The sequence below is a fragment of the Podarcis bocagei genome (assembly GCF_964188305.1).
Source record: "Podarcis bocagei genome assembly, chromosome: 7".
Taxonomy (NCBI): Eukaryota; Metazoa; Chordata; class Lepidosauria; order Squamata; family Lacertidae; genus Podarcis; species Podarcis bocagei.
The window spans coordinates 338,271-355,678 of record NC_138132.1 but is presented as its reverse complement, the minus strand read 5'-3'; the positions used below and the strand labels follow the sequence as shown (position 1 = coordinate 355,678).

Below are 17,408 nucleotides of genomic sequence, written 5' to 3'. Positions count from 1 at the left end.
TGGGACATACTTCCTTTGCATGTGACTAGAGGTGGGTGTGACCTTACCTGCCCAGGTAACAAAAGGACAAGGCCATCGTTGGAACAGTTTTTTAGCTAGAGATGCTCTGTTAGCTTCCAGCCACCAGAGGACACTGGGATTATCCCCAAATGGGATAGATCCACATGTATATCCTTTGTAACTAAGTCTGCCTTCAGGGATCCAACTGTGAAATGATGATGTGAGTAAACTTCTTTTATATACTTTACACAAGATTGTGGTGTGTTTATTCTTTTAAGAGGGATATAAGGGAACTTGCCAACAACTTAATAGTGAGAGGCTCACAAAAGCCTGCAACCAGCTATCTGCTGTGCGTTTAAGAGGGGAATGTGAAACTCTGCTAAGTTATAGAACTTGCTAGCACAAGTTAGGAAGGATATTAATAACCAATATATCCTCTCCTGCCTCCCTGAACATTCCCACAGGGCGAAGGGCAGCAGCCGGGGCGATGCCAGAGGACGGAACCAGGGTCTTTCTGCCTGCCAGGCAGGCGCTGCCCCCTGAGCCCCAGCCTGCTCTTCTCTGCACCACCTGCCCTCCCACCAGCTGTGGTGCCAGGATCCGACCCCTTACCGGTGCTGCACCACCTCCACGTCCTCCAGCTTCTGGGGCTCCTCCATGCGCTTGAGCCACTGCTCCTTCTCGTCGATCCAGACCTCGCAGGCGTTGACCTCGCCAAACATGCGGTAGACGGCCAGGGCGTCCTGGAGCCACTGGCGGCGCAGGACGGCCACCTCGGCCACCTCCCCGTACAGCTGCTCCACCTCCACGATGCGCACCTGGACGTCCACCAGCTCGTGGTACGCGGGCGCCAGGGCCGCCAGCTGGGTGCGCAGCGCCAGGACGGTCCCCCGGTGCTGGTCAATCTCCTCGGCCACGCCCTTGTGCTTCTTGACCAGCGACTGGGTGGAGTACTCGTCGTGGCCAAAGTCGTCGCTGGAGACCAGGCGGTAGGCGTCCTGCAGCCACGCCACCAGGTCCTCCGTGTCGGCGCTGAACTGGTGGAAGGCCAGGGCCTCCTGCAGCTTCCGCAGGTGGGCGGCCGCCAACTCCTCCAGCTTCTTCCAGTGCTGGCGCACCTCGCGGGTCTTCTCCTGGACGGCGCCCGGTGCGCCCTGCCTGCGGAGCAGGACCTGCTCTCCCCGGCGCATGGCCGTCTGCAGCAGAGAGCGGCGCCCGCCCAGCTCGCCCAGGAGGATGCTGTGCTTGCTGAGCAGCTTGGCCACGCTGTTGAGGTCCTTGCCGTAGCCGCAGGGGGAGGACAGGATGCGCTCCTTCTCGCGCACCCAGGCCTCCGCCTCCTCCATCTCCTGGAAGAAGGACCACAGCTGGCGGGACGCTTCCAGCTCCTGGCGCCGCTTGGAGGCCAGCTCCTGCAGCTGTTCCAGGCAGCTCTGGACGTGGCTGACCCGGTTGCAGATGACCTGCGGGTCGCAAGGCTGGTAGCCTGCAGGGGAAGCAGGAAGGGGCGGGTGAGTGTTGGAAGCGCAAAGGAAAAGAAGGCACTTTTTCATATGTGGTGGAACTGCAAAATCATCAAAGGTTTTGGGGAAATGATTTAGAATGAAATGAAAAAAAAATGTTGAAGACCACATTTGTTAAAAAGCCAGAAACATTTTTGTTAGGCGTTACAGCTCAAGACTTGCTGAAAGAAAAGAAGAAGTTATTTACTGTGTGCAACAACAGCAGCTAGGATTTTACTAGCCCAGAAATGGAAAGACAACAAGACGCCAACTAAAGAAGAATGGCAAAAAGAACTGATGGAATACGGCAAGGTTAACCAGAAAACTTAGAGACAAGGACAACAGAGACTTTTAAAAAGACTGGGAACCATTTATGTTATACTTACAGAAAAACTATGAAGAAATGGACTCCCTAGCAGGGTTTGACTAACCACTTATAATTAATAACATAGAAATTAAGAGGTGGAAACTGGAAAATAATAAAGTGTTAGAGGTGTGCTATAAAAAGGTTAAGAATATAATAATAGTTAAATTAAAGATTGTAATATTAAGGTAAATTAAAACAAGCAGGGGAAGCAAAAAATTAAGAACCAGAAAAGGAAGTTGAGGGAAGTCTTGGGGGTGGGGTGGAGGGGGGTGGGGAATTGTACTGTATTTTGTTTTTGAAATAATGTTGATTGTGACTGATAAAATTGTAAAATTTAACAAAAAGTATTTTTTAAAAAAGAGAGAGTCAATACAGCAGGAGGAAGACGAGGGGGAGAAGGAAGGAAGGACTCTCTCTCTCTCTCTCTCTCTCTCTCTCTCTCTCTCTCTCTCTCTCTCTCTCTTGTCTCTGCTCCTGTGGGTCCCTCTTCACACGCTCGCCTTCACCCAGATCTTGGGGTGCTCCTGGCCCAGGGGTCAGGGAGCCCGTCTTGGGTCAGGGACTCCCCAGCCCCCACTCCTGCCCCCACTAGGCCAAAGCAGGCCGGTGTCTGGCTTCTGGGAACCCGATCCCTCCCCGGTGGCAGCCAGGAAGCAGATCAACAAGAGGAGTTCTTACCAAGTAATATATTCCATCGTTCACAGAGACACACAAAGGAAGGCCGCCTCCCTAAAATAATGGCGTTGCTCCAGATGAAGCCCCCCCCCCCGTCTCTCCTATTCTAGATCATCTCTTTGTTGGCCAATCTGAGCTTTCTGCCTCTGAGCTTTCTGTTAGGAGGGAATCACTCTGCCAGAAACGAGTAGAAAGTTTCTAGCAGTTTTCCAGAGTTTTCCTTTAAATTTGGGAGTGGCACTCTGAGCTTATTAGCATCAGCTGGAAATAATAATAATAATAATAATAATAATAGTAGTAATAATAATAATAATAATAATAATAATAATAATAATAATAATAATAATAATAATAATATTTTTTTATTATTTATAACCCGCCCATCTGGCTGAGTTTCCCCAGCCACTCTGGGCGGCTCCCAATCAAGTATTAAAAACAATACAGCGTTAAATATTAAAAAGTTCCCTGAACAGGGCTGCCTCCAGATGTCTTTTAAAGATAGGATAGCTACTTATTTCCTTCACATATGAAAGGAGGGTGTTCCACTGGGCTTCATTTTTGCAGATGTCTGTCCAAAGAGTATTGCCTGTAAATTCTGCTGAATGAATGTGTTCAGTTTCGGTTTCAGTTTCTGTTAATTGGTTCTCGTGGGAAACTTGCAGATTCTAGCTTCACCAATTAACTCAAGCTGGTGTCAATTTACTCTTGGCAGAAAGCCCAGGTCTGCTTGACCTAGAAACTACTCACTCTGATTGGTTAACGAGCAGCACTCAACTCTGTTATCAAGGGATTGTTAGCACAGTTTGGTGTGAGGTGTGTTAGGAGTTAGAAGTGCTGTGTATGGTTTTGAGAGAGAGAAAGAGAGGGTTTATTTTGCTTTTATTTGTATGCAGAAACTCTGCTGGTTTTTATTTTTCCTTTTAATAAATCCTGTAAATAGTTATTCTGAGTCTAGCTGACTAGTCATTACTGCCGCAACTAGCTTCTTCGCTGTGCAGGAAAACTCTGCTACGTTTGGGCTAAAGCCAGTAGGGCTATGCCTGACACTCCAAAGTTCCATGAGGTTATGGGCATTGTACTGCCAGCCTGAGTTGCGGTGGTGTCAGCATCAACGGCGTTGGTTCCAGTAGTTCCAGAAGTTGTTGTTCTCTGGCTGGTTCCTGACCGTGGTGAGCTGGTGACGCAGCGGACAGAAGGACAACAGCTGCAGCGTGTGAGTGCTGGGTGCTGTGGTTCCTGTTTTCTCTCTCGGTGGTCGTGAGTAGCTGGTTCCGGGTTCCAGGGACATCGCTCTCAAGATGGCCTCACAACCAGTTCAGATGGCTTTTGAGCGTCTGAATGACTCCAATTACTTGCTGTGGTCGGAACGCATGCAGGCAGTGCTGCAGAGGGATCGTCTCTGGCAAGTGGTGAGTAAGTTTCCTGCGAAGCCTGATGATGAAGACCTCGATAAAGACCAAAGAGCAAGGGCCACAATTGTCTTGGGGCTGGAAGATTCCCAGTTGCCGTATGTGAGGGGAATCAAGACAGCTAGAGGTGTGTGGCAAGCACTTAAAGAACTCCATGTGCGTGAGACAGCGGTTTCCAAGCTGTTCATTCGCAAGGCATTGTACAAGGCAATGTTACAGCCTGGGGTTACAATGCAGGAACACCTACACAGTTTACAGTTAAAGTTTTCTGCGCTACAGGAAAGAGACTGTGCATTAGACCAGCAGGAGAAGGTGGCTATTATTTTGAGTTCTCTCCCGGAAAGCTGGGATAATTTAGTTTTGTCTCTAGAAGGCATGCAGGAGCGTGATTTATCAGTCAGTTACGTTACTGGGCGTTTGATTGAAGAATGGCAGAAGAGGCAAGAAAGGTCGTTGGCTGCAGAGGCTTCTACAGGCGGGCGGTTTGGAAGGAGTTCTCATGCCGTGCCAGAGGTGAAGCAAAAGCAGCGTACTGGTGAGGAGTCAGCGTTTGCTGTTAGGCGTTGTTTCCGGTGTGGGTCTTCAGCGCATCTAAAACGACAATGTCCGGAGTTGGTCAAGTCTCAGTTGCCGGTGCAGGAGCAGAGACGAGATCAGCAGCAGCAGCAGCGTAAAAGGAAATTCTTCAAACGAAAACAGTCGGCTCAGCTGGTGACCGGCGAGGTCAAGATTGCTGATGAGAAACAAGCGGTCTGGGTGGTCGATTCGGGAGCATCTCGCCACATCGTGAATTCAGATGAATTGTTTGTTTCCAAGAACTCAGCACAGCGCAGCCAGGTGGCTCTAGCAGACGGAAGTACTTCCGAAGTGATTTCGGGGGGTGCAGTTTTTGTTCCTTGTCTGCGTGAATGCCTGCAAAATGTACTTTGTGTGCCGTCATTAAGGAGCAATCTGATGTCTGTAGATTGTTTGCTAAAAGCTGGGTCTAAAGTGTATTTTGAAGGAGACAGTTGCATTATTAAGAAGGCTGGTGAGATTTTAGGCACTGCTAAGTCAGAGGGAGGCTTGTTTTGGCTTAAAGCAGGTTCTCAAGTTGCAGCAGTAGTCAGTAAATCTCAGCCTGCAGTGAATAACAAAGCTATACATGACAACTGTGTGCACTTATTGCATAGGAAAATGGGGCATGCTTGCTGGAAAAGTGTACTAAAAATGTCTGAATTGGCTGATGGGGGTAATTTAAAGAGTTGTAACAAGTACCTTGATTGTAATGTCTGTAAAAAGGTTAAAACCCACAGAGTCTCTTACCCCAGAAGTGACAGAGTTAGTGAGTCACCGCTACAGCTGGTTCACATGGACGTAATTGGTCCATTTGCTGTAAGCAGGGGTGGATCGCGTTTTTCACTAACAATTGTGGATGACGCCACGCGTTATTCTTGGGTTTTTCCCATGAAGAATAAGGGTGACGTGTTCACTAAATTTAAAGGCTGGGTGGCATCTGTGGAAAGATTTCTGTCCATTAAACTCAAAAGGATTCAGACGGACAGAGGTGGCGAATTTATGTCAAATGCCTTTAAAGATTGGTTACAAAAGCGTGGCATTGGGCATAGAAAAACGAACGTTTTTTCCCCAGAGGAGAATGGCGTTGCAGAGCGAAAAAACAGATCTTTACAAGATATGATGTTTGCCATGCTTGAAGATGCTGATTTACCCATGTCTTATTGGGGGGAGAGCATGCTCACCGCGTGTTATCTCCAAAATAGGCTCTTCCATCAAACAATAGGTACAACTCCGTACTTTAAATTGTTTCAGAAAAAACCTAAAATTGACCATTTGCATGTGTTTGGATCAAAAGCCTGGGTATTAATTCCGAAACAAATGAGAAAGAAGGGAGATCCTAAGACCAAACAGCTAGTGTTTGTGAGTTACCAGGAGCTGGGAAAAGGTTTCCGCTTTGCTGAAGGGACAAATGGCATTGTGATCTCCAGGAATGCCAGTTTTTGTGAACATAGTGGCTGGGAGAGACTACATGCCAATACTGAGGTTTGGTTTGAACCTTCCCAGGAGCTTCATGACTCTGAAGGTAGACACAGAGAATCAGAGTCTGAGGGGGAGGAAAGTTCAGATAAGAGCTCTCAAGAAAGTGAGAGACCAGTTGCTAAGCAACAAAAGAGAGGTCATAGTTCTGAGGAGGAAAGTGGGTCAGAAGAAAAATTTTCTCCCAGAAGATCTAAAAGACAAAACAAAGGAGTGCCTCCAGTGCGTTTTTCCCCAGATACTGCAAATGTGTTTAGTGTAAGTGCAGAACCCAAGAGTTTTCAGGAGGTGTTAAAGTTACCAAAAGAGGAGGCAGAGCGCTGGAAACAGGCAATGGAGGAAGAGATGTCCTCTCTGAATGAGCACAAGGTTTTTACACCAGTAGCAGCGCCTGAGGGGGCAAAGATTGTAGGCTGCAGGTGGGTGTACGAAAGACTTAGGCCCGGTTAGGACATATCTAGGGTTGGAAGTGTGCTGGGCCCAAGATGGCAGCTGCCTAATTAGTCAGCAGAACAAAGTTAAACAACTACTGACTACATACAGGATGCAGGATTGCAAAGGGGCAGCGGTGCCTATGGATCCAGGTTTCATAAAAACACTTCACATAGATGAGAGTCCTGAATTTGAACATCCTGATGTATATCACTCTGTAATTGGAAGTTTATTGTATATAGCACAGTGGTCCAGACCTGATATTAGCTATGCAGTAGGCATATTAAGTAGATTGGTCTCAAAACCCACACTAAATGCCTGGAAAGGGGTAAAACAAGTTCTGAGGTATCTCAAACAGACAATTGGCTATATGTTACAATTAAATTCTTCAGAGGATGAAATGTTGAGTTGCTACTGTGATAGTGACTGGGGAAATTTGCCAGATAGAAAATCTGTCACAGGACTAGTCATAAGGGTCGGTGGAGCTTTAATCAGCTGGCGGTCACGCAAGCAAGACGTTGTAAGTGTGTCATCAACGGAATCAGAGTACGCCGCATTGAGTGAATTGTGCAACGAGGTGATTTATTTCAAGCATTTGTTAGCAGATTTAAATGTGAATTGTGGAGAACCAGTACAAGTTTACATTGATAATCAAGCTTGTATAACATTAAGTAAAACAGAGGGCTTCAAATCGCGTTCAAAACATATCTCTGTAAAATACCAAAATGTACGTTGCTGTGTACAAGACAATGTAATCACCTGTACTTATGTGTCAAGTGAAGAAAATGTAGCAGATGTGTTAACTAAACCATTGGCAAAGATAAAGAACAAGCGAATGTGCAAGGGTTTAGGTTTGCTGGAAAAATGATCTCCTACATAGGTGTATTTGGTGTTAATTGTTCAGCAGAATCTGTGAGGGGGTGTTCAGTTTCGGTTTCAGTTTCTGTTAATTGGTTCTCGTGGGAAACTTGCAGATTCTAGCTTCACCAATTAACTCAAGCTGGTGTCAATTTACTCTTGGCAGAAAGCCCAGGTCTGCTTGACCTAGAAACTACTCACTCTGATTGGTTAACGAGCAGCACTCAACTCTGTTATCAAGGGATTGTTAGCACAGTTTGGTGTGAGGTGTGTTAGGAGTTAGAAGTGCTGTGTATGGTTTTGAGAGAGAGAAAGAGAGGGTTTATTTTGCTTTTATTTGTATGCAGAAACTCTGCTGGTTTTTATTTTTCCTTTTAATAAATCCTGTAAATAGTTATTCTGAGTCTAGCTGACTAGTCATTACTGCCGCAACTAGCTTCTTCGCTGTGCAGGAAAACTCTGCTACGTTTGGGCTAAAGCCAGTAGGGCTATGCCTGACACTCCAAAGTTCCATGATGAATGTTCCTGTCATTTACAATGTGTGGGAGATGAGACTTTTGTTTGATAGTGTACTGTTAATTGCTGTTTATATTAACAACTGAAAATATCTATGCTACTGTAATGTATGAACCTGGTCTGGGAATAAAACCTCTTGACCGAGACTTCAGAGTTTGTGAGTCATCTTTAAGACAACAGCTTTGTCTTTGTTCACCACTTCTGCCAGAGAAAGAAGATAAGCTCTGCTAAACAGTTTAAAAGAGTCTTTAGCTAGCCACCAGCGTCTGTGCAGCAAAAGTGTGTGGACAGGAACCTCCAATACTTTCTGTTCTCCTACTCTCAATGCACACCAGGCAGGGCCAGATTGAGGTTTGATGCGGCCCTCAGCTCCTGCAGGCAATGGGGCCCTTGATATGTCCAGCTGTCCTTTGTCAACAACAAATTGTCGCTGGTTTTTGTGTTGAATATATGCTAGATGGTCATTGATGGACCTCATAGGTATCTCAAGCCCTTTGCACATGTTTCCATGCAACCAGTGAATGCAGAATGCCAGCACCCTATATATAGAAAGGAGCAAACCAGGGATATTTGAGGGAGCAGGCTAGCAGGCGGGGCCCATGACTTACATCCTAGGAGCCGACACAACACTAAACACGGATGCTGGATGTAAAGGTAAAGGGACCCCTGACCATTAGGTCCAGTTGTGGGCGACTCTGGGGTTGCGGCGCTCATCTCCCTTTATTGGCCGAGGGAGCCGGCGTACAGCTTCCGGGTCATGTGGCCAGCATGACTAAGCCGCTTCTGGCAAACCAGAGAAGAGCATGGAAACGCCGTTTACCTTCCCGCCAGAGCGGTATCTATTTATCTACTTGCACTTGACGTGCTTTCAAACTGCTAGGTGGGCAAGAGCTGGGACCGAGCAACGGGAGCTCACCCTGTCGCGGGGATTCGAACCGCCGACCTTCTGATTGGCAAGTCCTAGGCTCTATGGTTTAACCCACAGTGCCACCCGCGTCCCTATTGCTGGATGTAGTTTTAATTTGATTTGTTTTTTATCTTATATTTTGGAAATGTACATCCAGGTTTTTTTCCTTTAATTTTTTGGGGACCCCCAAAAGAGTGGAGCCCTAAGCTAAAGCTTGTTCAGCTTATATGTAAATCTGGCACTGATGGCGGGTCCTGGGAGAAGGAGGGTCAGGAATGCTTTCTGAAGACACGGAGTCTGTCAACTGTCTCTCCCCTGGTGCTGCTTCTTCCTCATGCTGCTCTCCCAATATTTCCCAGCTTCTCCCCTCTGCAGCCTCTGAACTATGACCTTCTGCAAACCAGTGTTGTCAATCTCTCCTGTCCTCCTCTTCTCAGGAAGGGGGTCTCCCCCATTCCCCTTCGCTCCAGCCCCTGACAGCAGCAGCAGCAGCAGCAGGAGGGAGTCCCTGCCCAGTGGGCTTACCTGTCAGCTCCGAGAACTTGAGGGCGGCCACGTTGAGCGCCTGCACGCGCTCGCTCTGGGCGGAGACGTCGGCCTCCAGCAGCGCATGCTTCTGCAGCAAGTCCTCCACCTCCCGCAGGTGCTTCCCACACTCCTTGGACGACAGCTGGGCCTGCCGGGAGGGCGGCGGGAATGTGATGCACAAGTAGCAGTCAAGTACAACATTCCTCGTTTTCCTAGAGTGGCCATGCAGGGGGATGTTTGGTCCAGCCTCTCTTGCCACAGGGCAAAGGGCAGCAGCAGCAGGGATGGGGGGCTCCCCAGAGGAGCCTGCTTGAAACCAGATTCACAGGATTGGCAGGGGCTCCCAGGGCTTGTCAAGTCCAACGTCCCCGAAATGCAGCAAGCACGGGCCAAGCCAGGCCAGGCCCCCAAAGAACAGGAAGTGCCAGAGAGAGAGTGACCCTGGCATGTGCCCAGGCTGCCCTGCGGAGGGCAAGAGGGTCCCTTGGCCCACGCATGACCCAGTCGGGGGACCAGTCTCCTTCAGGAGGGAATGGGCTCTCCGTCCTGGGAGGCTTTTCCAGAGAGGCTGGGTGGCCATCTGTCAGAGATTCCTTTTTCAAAAATTTTTTAATTGATTTTCCAAAAATAACAAAAATTAAAAGCAACAACAATACAAAAACAGAACAAATTGACTTCCCTCTAATCCCTTCCTTGGTTCCATTATTTATCAAGGTACTGAATGTCCATTGTTAAATTTGTAACCTATTTAAATCACCTATTATCCATTCATAACATAATTACAAGTAATCTTAAAACCCTGCTGATGTATTAACCTATGTGCTTCTGTATGTATGCAATAAACATCTTCCATTCTTCCTTAAATTCGTTGTCACCTCTTCCTCTCAGTTTCATAGTCAGTTTTGCCATTTCAGCAGATTCCATCACTTTAGCTTGCCCGCCTTCTTTCTTCCTGAGCTGTGATTCCGGCATTTCAGGGGCTAGACTAGAGGATCCTTGGGTGCCCCCTTCCCAGGCCACCCTTCTATGATTCTAAGATCTGAAAGGCTCATGGGGTGGGCTTGGGGGGCGTCCGGTGCTGGATCAAGAAGGCTGTTGAAACTGTGGGGTTGTGTCTGGGATGTGGTTGGGGGGCTTGGGCATCTGGTCAAGCTGGGAGAGGATGCTGGGGGGGCCGAGGGGTCTTCTCAAGGAAGGACCCAGGGGCCTGTTGTAAAGTCAGGAGATCAGGGAGAAGCAGCAGAACCTGTTTCTCGCTTGCTCCTAAAGCTGCGGTTATAAACAAATCACAGAATTGTAGAATTGATTAAAACGTTTGGTTAAATTAGGAAAACTATACAGAACAAGATCTAATGGTCAGTTTTCACTTCTTAGTACAGAAAGTATTAATCGGATGCGTAGAGATCTTTGCTATTCTGAACCAGGACTGTTCTACAAGGTTTATTTCTATGTGTGAGAAACAGGAAGAAGGTTTCTGATGTTTTTGGTCATTTCTACTGGGAAGCGGAGTACAGCTGGTTTAAACTGGTCCTATTATCTCTTCGGTCAAGGTCGGAGTGACTATAGAGGTCAGGCCAGGAGGAGCCTGGGACTCACTCTCACTCACTTTCCCTTACTATCACTTTGTTCTGGTCTTCTGTATGCTTAGTGTTAAGGTTAAATATTATTATAAGTGCTGCAACTGGATTTCTTATGGACAGGGCCAATCCTGATTGTATTGGATTTGTGACCATTATGCTCATTTGCCTTCCATATCAGTAAACTCAGTAAACTCTGCTGGATTCAATTGCCTCTGGTCTACTTTTTGGGAACTCTGCTGAACTCTGGTACATGTTTAAGTTTTTTCCTGCCCCCCCCCCTTCCATGGGTGACACTAATAAGTGTTGGAAATGTAAAGAAACAGAGGGTACTTTCTATCATATGTGGTGGAAATGCAAGGTGGCTTAAAAAAATTGTTGGATGAAATGAAAAAAATATTTAGAGTAACCTTTGTTAAAAAACCTGAAACCTTTTTATTAGGTATTGTAGGAGCGGAGATTCCAAAAGATCAGAAGAGATTGTTTCTGTGTGCTACAACAGCCACCCGGATACTGTTAGCCCAAAGATAGAAAGAGGAAGCAGTCCTGACCAGAGAAGACTGGCCAACCAAGTTAATGGACTAGGCTGAAGTGGCAAAACTAACTGGAAAGCTCAGAAATCAAGACGACAAGAAATTTAAAAAAGAAAGGGAAATGTTTACTATGTATTTGCAGAAGTCTTGTAAACAGGTTAATATATTGGCAGGATTTTAAAAACACATAATTTTAGAAATAGTACAGCCAATCTGAGATTAAAAAAATAATTTGGAGTAGAAATGATATGCAGGTGAAAACTTAGGGAACCAGGGGTGGGGGCGGGGGGGGAGTCATGGGGTTCAGAGAACCCCATTTTATGGATTTGATACTATCTTTCTTTCTTTCTTGTTGTTGTATTTTTTTTCTTTTCTTACCTTTGTAAGAAAGATATTTTTTTGAAAAAAGAATTGTAGAGTTGAAAAGGACCCCCGAGGGTCATCCAGCCCAACCCCCTGCTGAAGAATTTCTGACGGGGGCCACCCAACCTCTGCTGAAGACGGAGCAAGGGGAAGACCCTGAGAAGAGCCTGCCAGACCAGGCCAAAGGGGGTCTGTCACTCCATGCGCCCCCCCCCTGGCACCTGCATGTCGTCCATCCAGTCGATCATGTAGACCATCTCCTGGAAGACCTTCTGCAGGGCCACGTTCTGCTCCAGCCGGGCTCGGCGGCCGCTGACCAGCTCCGTCAGGAGGCCCCACTGGCGCAGGATGTTCTCCTTCTGGGCGTTGATGCGCTTGCTGTCGTAGTAGCCCTCCGACTCCATCTCCTGGGCCAGCTCCACCACCACCTGGATGCGCTCCTGGTAGGAGGAGATGTCCGCCTCAATGGCCTCGTGCTTCTTCATGGCGGCCTCCACCGCAGGGAGGTCGTAGCCAAAGTTGTCCTGGCGAGAGGGAGGGAGGGAGGGAGGGAGGGAGGGAGGGAGGGAGGGACCAGGTAGTGAGGAGGCAGATCTAAGGAGAACAGTCAGGCATCTGCCCATGGGCAGAGTGTTTTTCATGCACCAGGAAACCACAAGCCCTCCCCCACTTTCTCAATTTGGAAGACAGTGGTACCTTGGTTCCCAAATGCCTTGATTCCCAAACGCCAAAAACCCAGAAGTAAGTGTTCTGGTTTTTGAACGTTTTTCAGAAGCCAAATGTCCGATGCGGCTGTCGGGTATTGTTTCAGGGGTGGCTGCACCAATCAGAAGCTGCGCCTTGATTTTTGAACATTTCGGAAGTCAGACGGACTTCTGCAATGGATTAAGTTTGGCGCTTTTGTGTTTGCTATTTATTTTGCATTTTTTTCGTTTTTGTGGGTTTTTCGGTTCCTTTGTTTTCGTGATGTGTGGAACCCAGTTCAGCTAAAAGCCCCCCATCCAAACAATGACTATCATCAGTGCAGGGAAGGAAAAATAATAATTTTCATTTTTATCATCTACAATACTGTCTTCTTTATTTTATAGTATAGTATATTGATTCTTGCTTTCATTTTATGAATCAATGGTCTCATTAGAGAGTAAAATTCATGTTTTAGACGTTTTTAAAAGTCTGGAATGGATTCATCCGTTTTGCATGACTTTCTATGGGAAAGTGCGCCTTGGTTTTGGAACGCTTTGGTTTTGGAACGGATTTCCGGAACGGACTAAGTTTGAGAACCAAGGGACCACTGTCTAGAGGAAGCAGAGCCCTTCCTCTTTCTCACAACGCAACACAGGAGCAGATCCCTCTATCACCGGCGGTCCTTCCTCCCCCTCCCCTGACGCGAGTCCCCCGTCTCTCTGCCCGCCTTACCTGGGAGACCAGGCGCTGGTTCTCATTCAGCCAGGTCTCCCGCATGACGGCCTTGTGGTCAAAGCGCTGGGCCAGCAGCTCCAACTTCTCCTGGCGGATCAGCTCATTGCGCAGCGCCACCTCCCGCTCGTGCTCTGCCTTCTCCAGCCGGGTCCAGGCCTGCCGAGAGGAGGAAGGGCACAGAGTCACAGAGCGGGAGGGGACCCCCAAAGGTCATCCAGTCCAGCCCCCCTGCAATGCTTCCCAGACGGAGGAGGGCGCTCCGACCTCGGCGTAAAGCCTCCGGCAAAGGAGATCCCACCGGCTTCCCACAGAGTCCGTTCCCCTCAGAAAGGTTTATAGAAGCTGGGACTCTTGACAGAGCGTCATAGAATGGTCGAGTGGGAAGGGATCCCCAGGGTCACGTGGTCCAACCACCTGCAAGGCGGGAATCTCAACTCCAGCACCCAAGACGTTGAGTCAGAATCAACTTTCTTGTAACTTGCAGCCATGGCTTCGAATCCTGCCCTCCAGAGCAGGAGAAAGCCAGCTTGCTCCGCCTTCCGTGGGACAGAGAGATTGGAAGACGGCTCTCATCTTCCCCAGGCTAAGCCTCCCCAACTCTCTCAAGCATTTCCAGGTCCTTGACCATCTTGGTCTCCTTCCTCTGCACATGGTCTGCAAGCTCTGAGACCCCCCAGGTGTCCCCCCTCCAGGTTCGACACTCCCCCAGGCCGCCCTGCCCACCGCAGAATGAATGAATCTTTATTTGTATCAGCAATAAAACAATACGATATACAAAGAATAAAAATTGTATCAAATACATTTTAGGGTTTTGAATCAATAGTCAAATGGTGGATCTTACTCTGATTGCCCCAGCTAAAAACCTTGCAGCCTTTGCTGTCAGCTGCTCATCTGGATCTGTCAAGAGAAAGGTCCCTGGGGAAGTGGCTGGGAGACCCAGAGCGGACAATAAAAGAGGGGTGATGGCCTCATTCCTCAAGTCTTTATCAAGAGTGCAAGCCAGAAGGGCATGTGCCACCGATTTGGACAGGGACATAAGCGTTTTTCGTGTGGAATCTGTTGGAATCGTCCCCCAAGTCCAGCCAAGGGCAAGACATTCAATCTAGCGAGAGTAAAAGTGTGTCTATATTTTAGGACTGCTGTTATGCAGACTGGGTGCCAGAGAGTCGGAATGGGATGGTGGAAAATAGCCACACCATGGGCAGAATTTCCTGATCTTGGCCAAGCTGTTCTGGCGCTCAGTATCATTTAGGCGCTGACAAATTGGACTCTTTGCTTTACTGCCCCTTGCAGACCCTCTTGGGACCCACCTTGTTGATGTCGGAGATGCTCTTGCCTTCCTTGGGGATGTAGAGCTTCCGGTTATTGGCCCGGAGCTTGCTCTGGATGGAGAAGAGGAGGACCTCCAAGTTGCCCTTCTCCTGAAACCTGCAGGCCAAGGACAGAGGGGTCAGCCTCCAGCCCCAGAGAGCAGGGACCACATCCCCCCCGCCCCCCGCAAGGGAGCAGGGACCACGTCAGCTGCCCCTAGACAGGGACACGGCTCCCAGGGCCAGCTTGAGCACCAGCCTCCCAGGACCCTCGAGAGACCAGGGTTCAAATCCCCCCTCAACCCCAAAGTTCACTGGGAGCCAGCCGCTGCCTCTCACCTGGCCTGCCTCTCAGGGCTGTTGCTGTGGGGATGAGGGGGGGGATATAAAGGTGGAACAGAAATGCAAGAAAGGGAGATGAGGAGTGGGGGGCTGAAGGCCAAAAGAGGCTCTAGAGGGCACCTGCTCTGTCCTGCCTCACTAAGGATGCGATCTGACTTTTAGAAGACATCTGAAGGCAGCCCTATTTAGGGAAGATTAATATCTGATGAATTATTGTATTTTAATATTTTGCTGGAAGCAGCGCACAGTGGTTGGGGAAACCCAGCCAGATGGGCGGGGAATGAATGAATATTGTTGTTATTATTATTATTTTATGCTTCCCAGAGGCACAAAACCAAGTCACTGCGCAGTATTTTGCAAATGAGGCGTTCCTTTTAGTATATAAAAGCCTCAACAGCTCCGGACCAGTTTACAAGAAGGACCATCTGACCTGCCTGCCATATTGGCCAGAATATAAGCCGCAATTTCCCCCCAAATCCCGACTGTGAAAAGTTAAAGTGTGGCTTAAATTCACAACGTTATAAAAATCGGCTTTTACGATATTGCTGCTGAAACAGACATACGGTAAAACAGAACAAAACAATGTTTTATTGCCGATCTGCGAGCTTGAGACTGTTGTGCAATTAATTCTAATATCCTTCATCGCTTTCCACATATTTTACAGTGTAGTATTGCTTTTTTATTTGCATTTATGGTGCTATGAACAGGTGTTAAACCCTTTTGGGGGTCCTCCCTGCTACCCGGGGGATTTTCTTCTGCATTCGCCATTCAAGGGTGTGAGTGCCTGCAAAATTTTAAGGGAGCGGCTGATATTTGGGTATTGTCTTTTTTTCTTTCCCCCCTTTGAACTCCCGGCCCATTGACTTGAGGACTGCCTGAGCTATGCTCCCAGGGCCCACAGAAAACACTCTTGTTTGGGCAAGGTTGCCTGGGCATGCAATTTCCATCGGTAATTTTCCCCCACGCATAGTTCTTCCAAATACAGTGAATTTCTTCTCCTCTTAAATTCACAAAATGTTTAGGGCTATGCATCCCCAAACCTCAGAAATACTTTCCCCCCAGAAGGTTTTATTTATTTTACGGAATCAAGGGAGTGGTGGCCAGAAAAAAACCTCTGGCTTGAGTTGGCAAGCCCTGTCCCCCACACCAGTCCCTGCCCTCCGGCCCCCTTTGCCCAAGTGAAGACCCCCTCCGGCCCCAGGAGCCTCCTTGCCCTCTGCTCCCCCCCATGCCCCCCACTCACTTGACGGGCTTCTCCAGGGTGCAGAAGGCGGTGAAGGCCTGCAGCTGCTGCTGGACCCCCACCAGGGAGTTGGCAAACTTCTGGTTGCTGATGATGGCGATGGTGAGCTCGATCCACTCCAGGAGCTCGCTGGCCAGAGACTCGTAGCGCTCAATGATCTTCTCAATCTCTAGCACCTGGTCTAGCACCTGCAGAAAAGGACCAGGCTGTGGGACGGGATCCACTGGGAGCATCAAACACCGAACAACATCCCTTGTTTTTCTGGAATGGACATGCAGGGGGATGATGGCCCAGCCCAGGGTCAGCAAACTTTTTCAGCAGGGGGCCGGTCCACTGTCCCTCAGACCTTGTGGGGGGCCGGACTATATTTTTTTGGGGGGGAGAACGAATTCCTATGCCCCACAAATAACCCAGAGATGCGTTTTAAAGAAATGCACACATTCTACTCATGTAAAAAGACACTGATTCCTGGACCGTCCACGGGCCGGATTGAGAAGGCGATTGGGCCGGATCTGGCAGCTGGGTCTTAGTTTGCCTACCCATGGTCCAGCCAGTCAAAACGTCCTGTTCCTCCTGGCTGGAGCATCCTTCCTTTGCATGTGACTAGAGGTGCGCGTGACCTCACCTGTCCAGGTAACAAAAGGACGAGTCACGCAGCACACCTCTCTCTCTTTGACTTCCTTCTTCATTTGAGCAGCTTCTAGCTAGGTCTGCTCTGCTAGCTCTCAGCTAGCAGAAGCACTGGGATCATTCCCCCATATGGGGTAGATCCACATGTACATATTTGTAACTAAGTCTGCCTTCAGGAATCCAACTGTGAACTGATGTGCCTAAACTTCTTTTATTGACTTTGAATAAGATTGTGGTGTCTTTATTCTTTTAAGAGGGATTCAAAGGAACTTACCAGGAATGTACAATTCAATCTGAGACAGGCTGAATTGTATAATAGTGAGAGGCTCACACGAGCCTGCAACCAGCCATCTGCTGTGCATGTAAAAAGGGGAATGTAACTCTGCGAAGTAAAGAAACTTGCTAGCACAAGATAGGAAGGATATTAATAAACAATATATCCTCTCCTGCCTCCCTGAACATTCCCACATGGGGGGGGGAGGTCGAGTGCAGAGCGCAAGCAGACTCCCCTCGCCTGGGGCTCCCACAGGAGGCAGCGATGGCCCCAACTCAGGGGTCTTTAAAAGAGGAATCATAGAATCATAGAATCCTAGAGTTGGAAGAGACCACCAGGGCCATTGAGTCCAACCCCCTGCCAAGCAGGAAACACCATCAGAGCACTCCTGACATATGGTTGTCAAGCCTCTGCTTAAAGACCTCCAAAGGAGGAGACTCCACCACACTCCTTGGCAGCAAATTCCACTGTCGAACAGCTCTTGCTGTC

The 17,408-nt window shown here is 48.4% G+C and overlaps 1 protein-coding gene across 1 annotated transcript in view; it reads right to left on the bottom strand.

Moving 5' to 3' along the window:
* The window catches only part of SPTBN4 (spectrin beta, non-erythrocytic 4), a 92,174-nt gene that overhangs the window by 57,006 nt on the left and 17,760 nt on the right, over positions 1 to 17,408 (bottom strand). The window contains exons 8-13 of the mRNA XM_081200110.1: positions 16,016 to 16,203; positions 14,431 to 14,548; positions 13,118 to 13,276; positions 11,923 to 12,225; positions 9,226 to 9,376; positions 613 to 1,486 (exon numbers count right to left, since the gene is read on the bottom strand). Of these exons, the coding sequence (XP_081056236.1) occupies positions 613 to 1,486; positions 9,226 to 9,376; positions 11,923 to 12,225; positions 13,118 to 13,276; positions 14,431 to 14,548; positions 16,016 to 16,203 (1,793 nt within the window). The remainder of the gene's footprint in view (positions 1 to 612; positions 1,487 to 9,225; positions 9,377 to 11,922; positions 12,226 to 13,117; positions 13,277 to 14,430; positions 14,549 to 16,015; positions 16,204 to 17,408) is intronic.